This window comes from Pipra filicauda, unplaced genomic scaffold (assembly GCF_003945595.2).
Source record: "Pipra filicauda isolate LSUMZ 115617 unplaced genomic scaffold, ASM394559v2 scaffold188_size1440453_pilon, whole genome shotgun sequence".
In the NCBI taxonomy this organism is placed as follows: domain Eukaryota; kingdom Metazoa; phylum Chordata; class Aves; order Passeriformes; family Pipridae; genus Pipra; species Pipra filicauda.
In genome coordinates, this window is record NW_024104296.1 from 1,274,553 (window position 1) to 1,293,125 (window position 18,573).

Sequence of the window (18,573 nt, forward strand, 5' to 3'; positions counted from 1 at the left end):
AAATGGTGTGTTGTTCAAGGACGTTGGTTGGGTTACTCTCAGTTTGTCTTTGTTGCAGACATGTCTTAATCACTCTCGCAGGACACTCATCAGGGATGGGCCTTTCCAGGTCACACCAGGTTAAAGTCTCGCTGTCACAGCTTTTAAAATCTGGGGTTTCCCCTCTCCTTGCTTGTGGTGCAGCTGCCTCTAGGTGGGGCTGCTGTTCTACCGACAGACGTGAACAAATGTGCTGCAGATGCAGCCTCTGCTCAACTGCAAAGACCTTCGGCAATTTAAGCAACGTGAAGTGACCATAGTTTTAAAATATTTTGTTTTATTAAATGTTTCAAATAACATAAACATCATATTAACAATTTTATGGCTGAGGTTCACATAATTTGTGATTTCATCATTTTATCTGATTTGAGAGCTCAAAAGATTACGGCTTAACATTAGAAACTTTGTAATTAAGATTTTTAACAGTAAGTTGTCTCATAGCTAACAAGAGAACAGAAATAGCAGATAGAACCGTAGAAACTTTGGACAGTGGGAGAGTACTTTTTTTACTATAAACTGGGGTCTGCCAAGATTTTGTAAGGACAAGAAACCTGTTGTAAGTGGTTTTTTGCTAGTCTGAAAAAAACAACTCATTTCATACTTGGCTTTTAAGCAATAGAGAAAAGTGGGACAGTTCATCTTTAATTATTCCCCAAATATGCTTTATTTTTTGGATTTAAATTCTATTAAGCAAGTCTGTACCACTTTTATACTGATATTTAGCACCATGTAATGGGATATTCACCACTTGGCTTCTGGGGAATGTACAGTATGTTGTTTACTCTGTGCTAGAATAAAGGATCCAATTGTACTAAAAGTTCATCCTTGCTTTCAGCGGTAGGACGTCAACGCTGGAAGAGCAACAGCATGCTTTTGACCATGAAGCTGTAGCTTATTTACAACCAAAAGGATGCCCCCCCCTCCCTCTTTTCCCAGTTGCTTATTCATGGCAATGAATTGGTTAAAAGTACTACAGGTCGGGTTTCGTTTACACTGGAAACTGGATTATGTTTTAATCACTTTGTCTGCAACTGAAGTGGAACAGTGCACACCAAACAAGCACAGCCTGGCATTTCAGTATGAGCTCCACGAGTTTTTCCATCTCTGTATGTTGTCTGGTGCTGAAAGATGCAGCTATACACACAGGCATATGTAATGATGTTATCTTAGAAAATATAAAAGAACAAATTTCTTGAGGAGGTGGGAAATGGGCCAACAATCTGTAATATACCAGTATGTCTGTTACCCCACATCTCTACCAAGAAAGAATTGTATTTTCTTAACAAAGTTATTGGAAAAAAGGAGTGTGGAGGGGTGAGGAATTTTATTATTTGGTAAGAGACATGCTGGAATTTTGGTTGTCAGTCAAAAGGCAGTTTAAGCGTGGATTAATTTTAGGGATTTGTTGTGGGGGGTTTTTTGTGATCGCAATGTAATTAAAAAGATACTTGTTAATTGCAAGGTTCTGCCCATTGCTGTTTGACAGTGAAATGATATTCAGTGTTTCATTGCTCTGGCACAGCAGTTCCCAGCTGTAGCCCACAGACCAGTGTGTGTGCAGAGCATTAACAAAACATGAGCACATCAGGTTCTGCAGTGCTCTGCGTTATTTGTGCAGGCTTCTCCCACTGTGAGAGGCTGAAATCACTGCAAGTTCAGGGGGTACAAGCAAATCATCCCATCCTACTGCCTTGTGGCCGGTATTTTCTTTTGTGACTGCCAGCATTGTTCTTTATGCTGCCTGGAGGCAGCTGGGCAAAGGACAGAGGAGCCTTTTAGTTTGGATGTTCGATCACAAGAAACTGAACTGGTGTCAAAATGCTGATAGATCTCTTTCCTCCCCACTCCTTGGGGGAGAGTCCTCTGAGTTTGGCAGCTCACAGTTCTCTGATCTCTCGAGTGTCCCTTGCCTTGTTGAGCTGGATGCTCTGTGCCTAGCAATGCTCCTCCTAGTTCCTCTCTCCTCCCCATAGCACTGACCATGCTACCAGTGGAAAAACAAACAAGGCTTGAGACCCGCTCACAGGTATCAGGTATTAAAAGCTCCAGCCTTCAGCCATGAGCAATATCCACTCCTAAGTTTTTTGCAATAATTTGTCACCACGGATCTCTGATTTAACTCAGTAGCAGCTGCATTTGGCTTTTCTTTTGTCAAAAGCTTGTGAGTGTACGTGAAAGAGCAAGAGAATAGAGAAGGAAAGAAGTGTCTGTCACTCGGTGTTTTCTTTTAGGTATTTCCCCAAGACTTGGGTTTCCTCAGAGCACACACACAAATCCACTGAGGAGCACAAAGTAAACCATCAAAGGTAAAATCACTGCTTGGGGTGAGAACAAGTTCTTGTACCGGGCCCAGCTCTCTGTGATGACAGTCACGACTGGCACCCGGAGGCCATCACCGCACGTCAGCCCCTCCACCGAGGTTTTCTGAAATACTTCTGTGGTTCAAATCACCTGAAAACATCTCAAGCCACAAGAAAGTGGATTAGAGATTCAAGTTTCCCTGCGTGTTATGTCTGTGTTAGACAAGCTAACAGCTTGATCCGCCCCAGGCAAGGCCAGAGCTCTGGAGCCAGCTGCTGGCAGTGCTGTGTGGGCTGTGAAAGGTCTCCAGAAGAGCAAACACCATCTGCAACAGCTATGTTTTTCCAACAGTCCAAGCAGCTCCTGCTGTTTCTTCAGGGCTGAGCAGTAGTTTTGCTGTGGCTGTTACCCTCAGGAAAATGCTGAAGAGCCCTAAAATATCACACCACCGCTGTTCTGAGTGAAACCTGGAGCATCTTTTTGCGTGTTCAGAAAACAGGTCCGGATATGCTCAGGTGAGCAAAGATACACCTGAGACTTGCTGGGACAATACAGCAAACAGCTGTGAATACCTACAGGCATATTGTGAGGAATGCATGGAATGACCAGGGAAGGGGAAGGGAAGGTGGGACACTTTACTCTTAACAGAGCTGACTGACAAGGTAGCAAGGTTTGCACCTTTGACTTTTCTCTGACACCCAAGTTTTTGTCTGTCATAAGACTTGCTTCTCTTTGTACATAAGGCAAGCACTCTTAAAAAGACACTTAGGATACAAGTTAAAATTTATTTCCTAATTTTTGAATGGAAGTTTGTTTCAAAGTCATCTACAGTTTTGGTTTGCTTTGGTTTTTTACCCTTTCAGATAAGGAGACTGCAAGATGCCTGATGACTCGATTATGTACTTGAGGGAATTCAGCCTTTCTGGAGGAATCCCTACAGCAACCTGCCTTAGCCCCACCAGGGTAGCAAAGTATAATGCCACTAACCTTCACTGACACTTCTGTGGCAGCACTGGACATGAAATGTCTGGTCCCCAGCACCTGAACCCACAGCTCCAGGTTTCCCAGGCAGTGACACCTTGCACAGCATGTCCTGCCAGCTTTTTGAAGCTAGAAAACACGCAGCTAAAAACCAGCACCAGTTTCCTTTTGGAAGTACATTTTCGAGGCAAGAGCTTAAGAAATCTGCACCTTTGTAAACTGGGTGCTTGATCTAATTAATCATGGATCAGAAGTAATGTGTGAAAAACACAAAGGTCTGTGGTAGGCGATGCCAGAGCCCTGCCATTCTGGACACCATGTTTCTGCTGCAGACATCCTTTGGGAGTTGCTGGAAGGTAGACCTCTGGGGAAGATAAATTCCTTGCGTCTTTAGAAAGACTTCTGAACTAGCTTGAAGGCCTAAGATATAAATATACTGTCATCATAACTTGCTCTTGCCTTTACTGCCAAAAACAAGTATAATTTTTGAAGAATGCCAACTCTGTAAATACTCTGCTATTCCCAGCTAGCAAAAGAGCAACTGTGTCACTTTGTTGTGATGTAACATTACTTTTTCAGACAGCCAGCATGACACAAGACTCAAGTTTCAAAAACTAGCTGCTTTGAAGTCTGATCTTAGAGTGCTTATTCAGTGTTAGCCGAATACAAAATACCTCAGTATTAGATTTGGCTCTGAAAATCTGACAGCACGATAGATTTGTTGCTGTTGCACTAAGGCTGTTGTTGCACTGGGTACTTTGAAGAAAGCTCTCTCTCTGCCCCCACAGGAATTCCTACTTCACTGTGTGAAACAAGTATCTCCAATAGTCATGAGCGTTAGGAAGGTTCTTGGGTTCAACTTCACAGGGCAGGGCTGCTTTTACAGAGAAGTCATAGAATAACAGGGTTGTTTAGGCTGGACCTTTAAGATCACTGAGTCCAACTCCAGACTTACTCTCCAAAAACCCAAGTTTCAGACTTTTTAATGCCTACTGACAACAGCGGCAGCAGAACTGGCCCGATGGTGTTTCCTCCATGTGTGTCTTTCCACTTTCTTTGCCAGGGGAAGTGACCAATTGCAAAGTGATTTGGCTGTAATGAAAGCGTGAAGCACGCTGTCAGGCTGGTTTTGAGTCACAGGGAGAGAGGTTTTCTGCAGACAAATCCAGGGGGAAGAAAGACTTATTCCTCAAAAACAATAAAGAGTTTCTGAATTCTTCTTCAGCCTTTTAAGAAGTCTCCTCTTTGTCCTCAGAGTTAATACAGCGTTTTTCAAGACTCCAAAACTGTTCTGAGCAAATGTGATAAATGCAAGACCAGGATTTTTTAATAGACTGAAACCTTAACCAGAGAGAAAGAAAGACCTCTCTGTAAGAAAGCAGCTTGTGACTGAGTAGAGTTAACACAGGTGCATGAATTCTATGTGTGTCTTCAGTTATGGCTTGAAAGCATCAGTCCTCAGTAGCAATATAAGACAAGATCTGAAAACTATTCTGTGTGTTCACTGGCCCAGTGTAACTGATCTTCTTCCCCCTCCAAGTTTTGAAAAACTGAAAAGTGAAATCTTGTTTTTTCGATAAGGTACCATTTCACTGAATGAGAATGAAGGAACGGCATCTTTAGGAAGACCTCTTACAGGATAATTTCCTTGGCTGGGTCTTCTCTGATGGCATCCTTTTCTGCCAAGGTTCTATGCTTTAAATTTGCCTCTTTTGAGGAAGAAGATGGAATTAAGATAGCCTAGGTAGTAGTACATGGGAAGACAATGACTTTGGTTAATCCTTACTCTCGCACATCAGACTCTAGATGAAGGATTCCAGCTTGACCTGTTCCTAAAGCTTCAGTTATGGCTTTAAAAATTGGCCTGGTCCTATGGAAGAAAGACCACCATGTATTAAAGCATTAGTTAAATTAAAAAGGTGAACATATAACAGTGCACAACAAATGCCAGCTGCTGTTGGAGGGAGTGGAATTTTCTGCTACTGTCAGACCCCGATGCCCATAGTTGCTGATCAGAGGAGATGGAGGTCCTTCTGGAAGGGGCTGGTTGCTGATGGGTGGCTTCAGTGCCGGAGGGTGCTGGATGCCCTGAAGTAGGAGAGGAACTTGTAGCAGAGGCTCACCACAAAGTACCAGATGTTCCGAGCCATCTGTGACCTGGCGATGAAGATGCGCCAGATGATGACGAGGAGGGTGGTGTTGAAGGCGTACCGGATGTTCCTCAGCCTGGGGAAGACAAAGAGGCACCTCAGGGAGAAAGACAGAAGCAACAGGAAGCTTGCCAGCTTGCATCGTTTCCTACAGGTAACTTTGTAAGAAATCCTATTTACAACTTCTGATCTTTGCTGTTTTAGTGAAGACACTGTGCCAAAGATGTCCCTGCCATCTCGCCAAGGACTGTGCTGAAGTTAGGGAATAGTTAATGGGATGGTGGAACCACCTGTACTGGAGTTCTCTCTTGTTCTGTGTTCTGTCACAGAACAAAGCCCTGTTGGGAGGTTTTTCTTTATGACAGTCTATGTCCAATACTTTCTGCTTTGGTTGTTATATTATCTGGTTTTTACTTTGCAGGACTGGTGTCAGGCTAGAGGACCCTCCCAGGAGCTGGTGAATAAGGTTCTCTTATTTGGGTGAAATCTTGGCTTTAGTGTTATGAAATTACTCAATAATCATAAATGGTCTTCACTTTTGCATTACTGGGATTGTTTTTTGGGAGGGGGAGCAGTTTACAGCATCTATTTCAATGGAATCATTGAGTTTTTAAGATGCTAATAATTTTGTCCTCTTTCTGTCAAGCAAAAGAAGTTTTTGCAGTTCTCCAAGTCTCACTTTCCCAGTGCTTAACCAAGGGAAAAAAGCTTCATACCTAAAGACCTTGAGACTGGTTCAATTTTTGTAAGAGTCTTTTTTTTTTTTTAAGGTAAACTTTATCACTGCTCTGTACCACACTGCCTATTTGGGCTATGAGGCAGTTACTGGTCTGTTACTGAGGTTCTTATAAATCTTCTGAAAATGATCACTGAATTATGAACTTGTTTGTGATTCCTTGCTATGGCAAACTATTCTGTTATTCTATGTTTGGAAATACTGGCAAACTGCTGCCGTAAGAAATAAGCTCTTTATCTCCATACTATTCAGTAGTAATAATTATTGCAGTGTAACTAGAATCATTTTCCTCAAATGCCATTCGAGGTAGCCAGGAGGTCTTGTCCTTGTCACTTGAGTAGGACTTACTTCCGTAAATGCTGCTTTGCTGCTGGAATTCCAGCCATGTCCTCATTTAGCAAGTACTTCTTAGCCCCTATGCAGTAGCTCTCAATGTATTCTGACCAGTGCAGCTGACGAACATCGAAGTTGTACAACTGGGATTTAAAGACAGAGCAAAAGTTAAACACCACAGTTCAAAACTAGTTCGCTTTAAGCATCAGTTCTTCATTGACCTCTGCTCCTGACAAGGCCCTCTCCCTCAAATTCTCAAAGTCACCACGTTTCCAAGAAGATGGGAGCACTGTATTCCACAGCTGTCGATCCATGTCTTACTCACATGGGAATTTGGGCAAAGCAAACAGAAATGTGGTGTTAGCTGGCAGAAAATAAAGATGTTTATCTTTCAGGTGGCAATTTTTTCTATAAATACATGTATCTGTACGCACACATAACACACATGAAAATCATGGAAGAAAAATGGCATTCCACTCAATATGAAAACCTCCATGTAGTTTTTATGTGTCACTAGAATTATGTGTAAATAAATTAAGCGGACACTGAGTCAACAGGTGCCTCGGCATCAGTGTTACTTTCTGCTGTGCTGCATTCTCTTTTTGGCAGCTAAATCAACAGAAGTCAAGGTAATGGGTCACTGGTGTTTGGCATTAAAAAAAATCTCATTGCAGAGCTCAATTTCAGATGCTTTTCCTGGACAAATTGTTAGCAAGCTCTCATGCAGTTGTTTTTTTGTTAGAGCAAAGAAAGGCTTTGTAAAGAGGAAGAGGTTTTCATAGAATCACAGAATGGGATGGGTTGGAAAGGACCTTAAAGATCATCTAGTTCCAATGCTCCCAAGCACAACTAGCTCCTTTCCTACTATTTAGGTTCCCTCTACACCTGCTGCAGCCAGAGCAGTGCCACTGCCCTGAGAAATCAGAATTTGCTTCATGCACTCCCTCTGCAGACTAGGGAAGAAAACTCTGGATTCTACTGCTGGGAGTCTGTGCAAGAATTTCATGATGTGAGTGAGTGAGACCAGCTGATGTGAATACCTAAGTACCTGTTTGCAAGGAGATGCTGACCAAAGGTGCTTCAGGCTTATCACAAATCTACTCTTCCAGTTACAATCCCACTCTTAAGGAGTAGTATTTCAAACATGTAAAGACTACAACAGAGCTTGACATGCTGCAAATTAATTGCTCTTTGGGGACTTGAATAAAACAGGAACTTTTTTCATATTGTTCAAGGTAATACACTGTGTTAACTAAATTGCCCTATGCAGTGCTGTTTAAAACCAATATGGATGAAAATGTCAAAATCTTTCAAGTAATTTCCATCTAGATCACCCACCAGAGCTGCCATGTTAACTGGAAAGACTGCAGTGATTAACCTGTCTCACAAGAAAGAGTAACACACTTCAGGAGAAAACATTTTCCTGTAATAAATGAAAAGTTCCTGATAAGTTATTTAATAGAACAAGGAGGAAATAAATTATTTCAGGTTGAAGTAAATTCCAGTCATCTGGATGTCATTCAAAAGCTCAAAAATACACCAAAAATAATTGCTGCAGATGAACAGAACTGGAGATTAGCAATCCATATCCAGGACACACTTACCTTTTTGTCCTCTGTGTTAAGGTGATTCATTAACATATTCATATTATCTGAAGACCAATTCCAGGACTGGGTGGAGAAATACTGCAGGAGTGTCATAGACTTGTGCAGTCGATTGATAATTTTCATCATTCTGAAACAGAGGAGGAAGTCAGAGGTGAACAGGACGTCTGACCCGATGCAGAGCTGTCGGTTGGTTCTGTTGGTGTTTTCACCAGTCCAGATGAATAACCACTGCAGTTCCTCAGGAGCACTGCACTGCTGCTCACGATGCTGAGAATGGGCTCAGCAAAGCTGAACTGCTCCAGCTGAGGTCTAGAGCCAAATGCTGCCCAGCTTTTATTGATGGCTTGAACATAGGTGCAAACACGTGTTTTCCTAAACAGGGGTTGGAAGCCTCATCTACCTCCTGTACCACATGTGGAGTGAAGAGCCCATCTGGACCAGGATGAAGCCTGCACAGTAGACTGCAAAACCACAAAGGTGTATTTCTTGCCTCCCAAGGTGGATGCTTCTCCACAAATTCTCTTCTGCTCCCAAGCCTGAGTTGTCTGCTGAAGCAAGGCTCTGATTTTTGGAGTTAGCTCCAGTACAGAGGTGACTACATCTGCAGTATGGACAAGCTCAGAAGTCCACTGCTCAACTTCAGTTTTCAGATACAATCAGAGAATCACAGAATGGTTTGGGTTGGAAGGGACCCTAAAGATCATGTTGTTCCAACCCCCTGCCATGGGCAGGGACACCGTCCACCAGACCAGGTTGCTCAGAGCCCCATCCAACCTGGCCTTGAACACTTCCAGGGATGGGGCAACCCCAGCTTCTCTGGGCAATACATTCCAGTATCATACCCCCATCACAGTAAAAAACTTCCAAACAGTTATCTAAATCTACTTTCTTTCAGTTTAAAACTGTTCCCCCTCATCCTGTGATTACGCTCCATAATAAAGAGTCCCTCCACATCTTTCCTGTCAGTCCCCTTTAAGTACTGAAAACCTGCTAGAAGGTCTGCCTGGAGCCTTCTCTTGTCCAGGCTGAAAAGTCCTGGCTCTCTCACCCTGTCCTCATAGGAGAGGTGCTCCAGCCCTCTGATCATCTTTATGGCCCTGCTCTGGACCCACTCCAAGAGGGTCATGTCTTTCTTGTCTTGCTTCAAGGACTCTGGAAATGTAGGTTCAAGTTTCTCATGTGTCTTGGCCTTTTCTTATTATACTAATGTTTTATATAGAAAGGGATGGCAGTAATGCTGTCCTCCCTTGCAGGATTATTTTACAGTTTTCCCAATGGTCACAAGTACAAAAGGCCTCTGGCAGCTGTTCTGAGGTGTGATGTACAGCGCTTGGTCAGTTTTGAGAGAACACCCTGTCCTCTCAGACTGGATAAGGGCGAGAGAAAGCACTAAAAGGCTGATTTCTGTGGAAAACAGAGCTGTTTTCATGAAGAATTTTGAGCTGCCCAGAGGGTAGCACGGTTGCTGTGACAAATACAAGGCGGCAGCCTGGGAGCTGACGGTGCCAGGCTGGGCTGTCCCCACGCAGACGGCGCTGCCACGGCGATCAGCACTGAGCAGCAGAGACAGACACAGTGAGTCCATCAGTTCAGAGGAGAACTGTGCAGCCTTCCCAAAGCCATCTGAAAGAGCTCTACAACCTTACACAGGCACTCCTACTCAAAGTGGCTTTCACTTCAGAAGCAAAGCACACCATCAGATTAAAGGAACCTTCATTCTCAACAACTATGTGCACATTGATTGAATGCAGTTTATCTAAACTACTCTAAAATTATTTCAGATGAATCTTCCTGATTGTGCATATGTAGGCAAGTACTATGGGGCAAAGCTTTGAGCATATTTCAGTACCTTTTAGGAACTTGGGAAGCATAATATATGGCTAGATTGCAAAGATCTGCAGTTGCCCCTCAAACTGGCGTCCCAAAAGCCATGAATAGCTTTAAAGATTTTAGGACTAGTGGAATATGCCAGAAAAATTGACAAGAGAATCAAGAGTGTGTCCCCACCTATGTTTTGAAAATAGGCTGTCTCCATGGCCTGCTGTCCATGTGAGCAGAGTAAGCTCTGTCTGTAAATACAACCAGAGAAACGTATCTGGGTGGCTAAAAGTAAGGGTCAAATAGAGAAAAGAAGTACCTAAGAAAGCCATGTTTCATTTTAACAGCCTGAGCTCAAATGTTGTGAATCAATATATGAACTGATTTCAGTATTGAAAACATTGACTAATTTGGAGGAAGGAAACATCTACTGAAAAACATCAACTGAATAGAAACGTTTTTCTGCAGCCTCTGTGAGAGGAAAAGGTTTCTGACAGAAAGTCTCCACTGTGGAAGAACTGAGAGGAACAAAGAAAATATCAGCTGTCACTATAGCCTTAAAAAGTTACACTTCAGAAATGCATCTTGTCTTCTAGAAAACTGTTTACAGCAATGATTTCTTTATTTTCTCCCATACAGAGCCTTGCAAGAGCAGATTCTCAGGTGTGACGGATTTTCCCAGGAGACTACTAATGTTATAAACCACATTATGCTCTAAGTCATGGATGGATGTGCAGCACCCACAGTAAGCTATTTAGGGCAGTTTTGCTCAACATCTGGCAATTTATGTGAAATAAGGTTACATCTAAAATAAACTTCTCAGGAGAGGCTGTATATAGAAGTCTAAAAATGGAGGAGATGACTCTTGTAACTACCCTTTGGTAGACAGGGTACAACATGTGATAATTACAGGAGGAACTACAGCCCAGTTCCTCTGAACTACCCTGTAATTCAAATTAGTGAAGGTCATCAGCTGGTCCTGAATATACAGTAGACTTACAAACCCATAACCAGCTCCCAGATAACCTAATCCATATGATTACCCATCACCTTATGATGAGTTGAGCATGGACACAGTGGAGAACTGAAGCCTGAGTTCTGGTCCTGGCAAAGAAATCTCTCCTTTCTGCTTGCAAATCTGGCATAGGGTCATGGGAAGGATTCCAGAAACTGCCATGAAGATGGCTTGTACTTCAGCAGATGGGAGTGACAAGTGGGAAGAAAGTTAAACCTAGGTGCTCTGTTTGAAGCAGAGGGAAAAACTAAAGGGAAACTTTAAAACAGGTTCAGTGACTCAGTCAACTGTTTTTATTTGATGTGGTTTACTGCCTTTACACCATAAAGGTCTGATATTTAGTTAGCTGGGAAAAGGAGAAAGAATGAGCTGCTACTATGCTTTCTACCAGATTCCAGCAATACCTGGATGACCTTAAGTAGAGCATAAAAAAGAAAAGGGGAATTGTATTAAAAAAAATAGACTTGGTGAACTCCCACTTTCATTGCTGGGCTGTGTTTGCTCAAGTTGCAAACCTTAAAGTTCAGAAGATCATGTTGAGGTCTGTTTGACATTTAAGTACAGTGTTGTGGGCAATGTCCGTTGGTTACTTATGCCAATCAGCTTTATGAAAAGAAATGTCAGATGTAATGGCAGTGCTTTTTTTCTTACTGCTGCCCATTTCAACAGAGTTTGGAGATTCCAGCCTATTCCTGCTCATTTTCAGTTTAGCTCTTTTGCTAAGATAATGCCTACCTCCTGGATAACTGGAAGTCTTTTTATGGACCAGTTTCCCTCCACAACAGGGAGAAATGAGAGCAATACACAAGCCAGGGAATTCCCTGCAAACAGCTGAATCCAGCTTCTTAACTAGCAGAGGAGCACAAGAGCAGCTGACATGCACACAGTGCTGGCATGCTGTTCTCACGTGGCACAATAAATTTTCCTCTGTGGTGGCAGGGAGTAAAGGAGGACAACTTCTGGAGTTATGTTACTTACACGAGGATTCCTCGCACATGGGACAGGAATATCACTGTTCCTCCAAGCCCATAACACTGCCAAGGCTCAAATACCACCTGTAATGGGAAGCTGCCCTCCTAAATACAACTCAGAATTTAATAATTTTCAGAAACAACTTCTTCCTAGATTTCAGGGGGCTGGGCCAGTGCTGGAAATTGCTAATTATGCAGCTGATTTATGGGAAAAAAATTATTAGCTGGAATGTTGTAAACCTTGCCAGTCACAAGTCCTTATGCAAGGTCATGACAGAGAGAGGCAACCACATCGGGAAGTTGCAGTCGTGGTGATCTGGCTGTACAGAGGACAGTCTTCCTGCCTTGGGAATGTCTGAAACATGTAAAACTGAGTTTCAAAGATGTGCTGTTCCCCAGGTGGTGGAAAGGGTGGGAACCCTAGGCTGTGTTTAGCTACGGCCATGCATTTTCTTTCTTCTCCTCAAGGCAAGGAGAGGGGAAGACAATCAAGGACTCCAGGCTGAGGCAGCCAGTTCTCATCACTGGTTGGAGATCTGCTCTCCACCACAGTGGCAGGCGTGCAGGAGGCTGAAGGCATCCTTTCTTACCTGGGCTTCCTCCCCGTGAGCCTCATGTACAGGTCATAGAGAATGGCCGGTGCCTTGTGGCTGACAGTGATCCAGTACTGGTTTATCAAGTAGCTGGACGTCATGTGAGTGTTGGGTGTGCGGAAGGCCTGCTCCAGAGGGTTCCTTTTGAACGTGGACATGACGTACTGCCCTGTAAGGGAACAGGCATTTCACTCAGAATCACTCCAGCTGGGCACAACCGCGGCAGCACGAGGTACAGCCCAAGTTACTGGGCTGAACACCTTCAATCCACAGTTCCCTGAACCATGGAACCAAGGCTTGGACAAGATCATCTCGTTGTCCCTTCTGGCATGAGGACTCCATCTACTGCCCACTTGAAACACAATCCTTATACTCCTCATACTCCAGACTTAACAGTGGCAGACAAAAACCTCATCAAAACACCAAAACATAAAGGAGGAAAAGCAGGCAGTTGTAGCCTGAATTACTTCGAGGAGCTGCAGTTCTGCTTTCACCTGCAGCAGATGTAAAAGAAATTGGTAAGTGCTAACATTGCTTCAGATCACTGAAAGCACACTTTGATCTGCTAGGATAAAAAAAAATGACATTTAATTTCTAATCAGATTTTCAAAGGGGCTGATGCCTGTGTTCATCTGAGTCAGGGACAGGTCACTTACACACACAGGGTGCTGCATCTAAAAAGACTTCATTATATCCTTTCAAACTACATCTGAATCACAAGAACAGATACCTCAGCCTGTTTTCAAAAAGAGCTCTGGATGCTCTAAGGCAGCAAATTGACTTGCACTCTTAACTTGAAAACAAGGGATAGGGTGGCAATCTTCCATTCCTTTTCCATGTTAAGGCACAAAATATGCTGTGTCTGATTCTGAGCTCTTGCAATGGCACAGTGCCACAAAGTGGCATCTAGATGTGCATATCTGGGGCATTTGCATACTGCAGAGGCTTAATAGAACTGCAGTAGTTGAATATAAGACTATCATCCTAGGGACTGATAAACAGATGGTGCTCCTATTCCTGAGCACCAGTCAGCTCAAGGAAGAAGAATATGTGGGCTTTTTTCACTTCTTAAAAAATTGATTCGGGAGTTAACGACATCAATCTGTGCTCATATTATAGTTTAGTCTCTAAGCTCATGTTACAAATACAAAATCAGATGAGAATTTGCAAGTCACAAGAAACATCCAGATCATCCTCAGATAAGCAGATTTCAATCATACCATTCAGACAGGACTCACGTGTGTCTGTGGTCTGCTCATTACTGCATTTCAAGCAGTGACTTTTGCTGTACTTCTTCTAAGCAGTAGCAACTTGTTAGCCACTTAGATGCTATGCTGAGACACCAAAGACTTTTAAAATAAAGCAATTTAATTTTAGTGCAAGTTCACTGCTTTTGTATCTTGTGCGCTGCAAGTTTATCAGCTGAAGACCGGTTCTCTTGCAAATCATCTTGCATCTGAATAGCTAAAACTCACTGCCATCCCTTCTGTTCCCACACTGCAATGATGTGGTTATCTTGTGGTCATCTTGTGGGCTGTGGTACAGAAATCTTCCCCTTTGTAGCATGTTCTCCCCAAAAAAACAAAGATTAGCAAACCCCCTCTATTTAAAGTTTCCCATGTAGCTGGCAGGGAGGGCTTGCTGAAGTGGTGTTACTGAAGGTTTGGAAAGGTGATTACTCCTGGCAGGCGGGTGGTGATAAGCAGTTTGGGATGGGCTGCTGGGAAAGAAGGCACTGTCCTGGCCCAGCTTTTGGCAGTTTTGTTTCTGTCCAAACACTGCATGAAGAGTTACACTTCGATAAAGTCACAGCTGGCCTAAACACAAAGAGACCTGCTCCCAGGTTGGAGCAGGCTTTGTATCTCTGCCCATCCAAGTTGCTCACGGGTCAGGAGAGCAGTCCCATAAACTCCGCTGCTTCTCCCCTTTAGGAAGTTTCTCCAAGAGGCATTTTATATCCCAGGTTATTTACACACTCTCATTGGCTTATCAATATTTAAGTTCATTTAGTTTCATTTGGTCAGATCGTTTCCTAATGGAAACCTATCATCTTACCTGGGAACCATTGATATTTCTGAAATGGTGATAATTTTTATAGTGCCTGCAGAATATATTTATAGCTCTGTTTATTCAAATCCTGATGTTAATATACTGCAGATGTAGTTTTCAGCTGTAAACTGGTTGAGAAGGTTTCCCTTTGGAACCATGTTAAAGACATCACTTTTCTCTTTGCATTTTTTGCATCTTTGGCCAGGATGGCAAGAGCGAGCTAATCAGTACATGGAAAACACAGCCCTTGTCAGTTCAGATCATCAGCCATACACCAAATTCACACAAATCAGCAACACCCTTGTCATCTTGGTTACTTAAGGCTTGTAGCAGAAAATGTAGCTGTAGTAAAGGAGCTACAGTACTATGCTGTGGTAGTACTTGGTGCAAGAAGCACATATGCTAAGAGCAGATAAGACACCTGCTGAAAACTCAGGAAAAATTTTAGAAGTCAGGAATGAAAGCTGTTTTGTTCTGAAATGGACAGAAGTCATCAGTGAGACCAACCTGAAAGACTTACTGGGAGGAAGTTGGGAAAACACTGGTGTTGTGTTACTTGGAACAGCTAATGCTGTGGGAGTTTTCTTTGTGAACCTCTCTTGCCCTGGCTTGCACTGACTCAGCACAACTGCTCTGCCTCCTAATTGCTGTAAAGGTTTCAGCTTCGCAAGCTCAGCGAGTCTCTTGTGCTCCAACAGTTTGTTTTGGAGAGAAAGAATGAGACAGATGGCTGAGAAAACCCCAAACCAGAAACATGTCACCCTCTAGGAGCTACTGAAATGACTTAGTGAGTGGGTGCTCTTTCCCCTTTGGGCACAGCACAACAATGCAGCAACAAATTCTACAACTCAAACTCTATAAGGCAGATTTTGCTGGGGGAGAATCAGACGTTGGTCTTGCCTAGGTAGACTGTCAAGGATAAATTGAAAGTAAGTTTTCCCACTCTGAACACCATTTTACAGTCTGCTTGAAGGTTTAGTTTTGAGGAGGAATTGCAAAATGTACTTCAAAAATTCAGACTAGCAAAACTTGCATTGCAGCAAAGCAGAATATGCTTCTTCAGATTAATATTTAGTTGTTTGACTCCAGTTTTGTAACAGCAGGGAAAATAACAAGAAAGTGAGGAAAAAATTGCAAGGCTTAGCATTATTTGGAAAAGAAAGCAATCAGTTAAGGTTCCTTTTAGCACGAGAGCTTTTGTCTGTGTCTGGAGAGCTCTAGAATGAACTGGCTTGCTTTCAGCATGAGCTCTCTCCTCCCTTCCTCCCTCCAAGCTCATCAATTTGTACTCAAAATGTTTTTATCTCAATCACCTCTGCTCCCTACCCTGGGTATCCTCAGCTTGATCCAGTTTCAATTTCTCTGATCTTTCTCTGTTTTCCTCCTCTCCCCTTGAAAAATCCCTACTCTGTTGGGTTCACCTGTCATTCCTACAGCTGACCTGGTCTAGGTTTCCCTAGCAAGGTACACCAGCTCCTCCCCTCTGCAAACCCCATGTCTGATTTGCACTAAAACACTCAGTCCTACACCAGGTGACTCCCATTCCCCACCCTGGTTTCTCAGCAGCTTCCAGACTCTCTCTCATGACCCTCCACTTGATGACCAGTCGCAGACCCTGTACCAGTTCAGCTTCCTGAGGCTCCATGAACAGAGTCTTGTTCCCTCTGCTGATCATGCGTCTCCTGGTGTGTTTGGATCAAACAGTTCTTCACACTGAGTTAAAAGAGAAACTCTGAAAAACCACTGGAGGTAGAGACCTGGCCTCAATTATTTCAACTTGACAGAGCTAAACACAGTTGGAAACAGGCTTTCAAAAGAAGGTGACAACTCAAGTAGCACATGCTGCCCCACTGGGAAGGAGGGAACAGGTGGGTGAAGTTTGGTTCTTCTGGGACCAACTAGGGATTGGAATTAGGGGCTGGACTTCTCAGTGGTAAGCATATTTAAGAGAGATGATGGCTCTGAAAGGCTGTTGGAAGTGCATGCCATGAGGCTGGCTGCCTAGAAGCCAAATAAGAGTGAGTAGGCAGAGAAAATGATACGGATGGGTTGAGAAAGTCTGTCTCATATATAAAGAAGATTTCAGAATTAAGTCTATTTATCAAAAAGAAATTGGTAAGAGATTGAATTGAGAATTCAGATTGGATGGCTGCAGTCATCCTGATGCAGTAAATCTTTCCCCAACTCATTTCTTAAGCCATGCAACATCTTTAAAGGCAAAATTTTGCACTTTAATACTCCATCCTAATTCTCTGCATCACGCTGCTCTCAGAAAAACTGTGGCTACAACATGTGATAGAAAGAGCTCCACAGTGTCACCCAATGAGAAAATTTTGCCTTCAGTCCCATCACACAGCTCAACTACTTATGGAAGCTTCTGCTGCACCCAGATGATTTAATTCCTAAAATCCATAGTTATAAGCAGAGAAACGGAATAAGATCAATTACAATGCGTTAATACATTGCTGTTTCCACCAGTAAATTTACACTGAAAACGGGTTAAGAAATGCAAACCTCAGGTAGCAGTGCTATGGTGGCTGTTGCTGAAGCAGCAGCCTGTGAAGAGCTTTGCATTCACTCCCACAAAAAAGCCACAGAAGACCTGTGACTAACCACAGCATTTTATCTCTCATAAAAAAGGTAAAAACGCCAGGAACTTGGTGTGATGTTCTCAGTACTCGGGCAGTGGCTGAAACCTCTTCCCTGCTAGACCACTTGATCAAATACCACGGTTAAGACATTTATTCTGTCAATGCAATTATGGTCTGATTCTCTGCTGACTCAGTTTGCCACATAAATAATGCAGGGACAAAAGCAAAGCAAAGGCTGAGAGGTGGAACACCACAGTGGTGATTTGCCAGCCTCCTGTATTTAAAGCACAAAGATATGAATGAATGCATAACAGCAAGCGAATCAGGCCCTGTCCATGTGTACTGACTGTATGTAGTATTTCACAATATATACAGCTGACCAAATTCTGCTGCTTGGCTTCAGCATGAGTAAGGGTGTCAGGATTTTTCAATATTTCTTTCCCCCCTACCTTGGAAGAAAAGTCAGCCTTTAAAATAATTTGATCTTTTCTACTGACAAAATTCACGATCAAAAGGCAAACTGTGCTTGAAGCACAGCTGTCACCTCAAAGTTTGCCTTCTCAAATGTATACCAGTTATTTCTGTTTAGAATTTTCTGCACAGAAAGAGGAAGAAAAACCACTTCGCTTCCAGAATATCATGGAATCCTAGAATGGTTTGGGTTGGAAGGGACCTTAAAGATCACCTCATTTCAGCCCCCCTGCCATGGGTAGGGACACCTTCCACTATCCCAGGTTGCTCCAAGCCCCATCCAACCTGGCCTTGAACACTTTCAGAGATGGAGCAGCCACAGCTTCTCTGGGCAACCTGTTCTAGTGCCAATAATATACTAATTGTCATTCATTATCAAGGTTCTAACAAGGTTGTTGATAGGACAAGGAGTAATGGGTACAAATTGAAAGAGGAGAAAATTAGGTGAGATATTAGGAAGAAATTCTTTGCTGTGAGGGTGGGGAGGCCCTGGCACAGGTTGCCCAGAGAAGCTGTGGCTGCCCCATCCCTGGCAGTGTCCAAGGCCAGGTTGGATGGGGCTCTGAGCAACCTGAGATAGTGGAAGGTGTCCCTGCTCATGGCAGGGGGGTTGATCTTTAAGGTCTCTTCCAACCCTCAACATTCTATGGCACTGTGATTCTCCAAGTGATTTCAAAGCACAAGGAGAACCCAAAACCCAGCAACCCCAGCAACCCGAAAAAACGTCCCGTTAGGGCTACACAGAGCAGCTTCTCATCACAGAATTAAGGGGCCAGTTCCTTTTCACAACCACTTTAAAACCTCAGAGCAGCCAAGCATGTTTTTTGCTGGGTTGTTCCATGATAACGTCCACAATGAAAGCTGGACAGAGGTTTTCCTGAGCTGAATGCTCAGCACCAGGAGCTTTTCCTCACTGGT

At 43.2% G+C, this 18,573-nt stretch overlaps 1 protein-coding gene across 4 annotated transcripts in view; it reads right to left on the reverse strand.

Annotated features, from left to right (window-relative positions):
* Positions 1-296: 296 nt before the first annotated feature.
* Positions 297-18,573, reverse strand: part of LOC113994327 (fatty acyl-CoA reductase 1-like) — a 135,767-nt gene continuing 117,490 nt past the window's right edge. For 3 of the 4 annotated variants that reach the window (XM_039380169.1, XM_027733250.2, XM_027733251.2), the window contains 4 exons: positions 12,542-12,713; positions 8,145-8,274; positions 6,556-6,683; positions 5,279-5,547 (listed from right to left, as the gene is read on the reverse strand). In XM_039380169.1, the coding sequence (XP_039236103.1) occupies positions 5,385-5,547; positions 6,556-6,683; positions 8,145-8,274; positions 12,542-12,713 (593 nt within the window). In that variant the 3' untranslated portion in view covers positions 5,279-5,384. Of the gene's footprint in view, positions 5,548-6,555; positions 6,684-8,144; positions 8,275-12,541; positions 12,714-18,573 lie in introns of all 4 variants that reach the window. The other variant, XM_027733249.2, reaches the window with a different exon arrangement.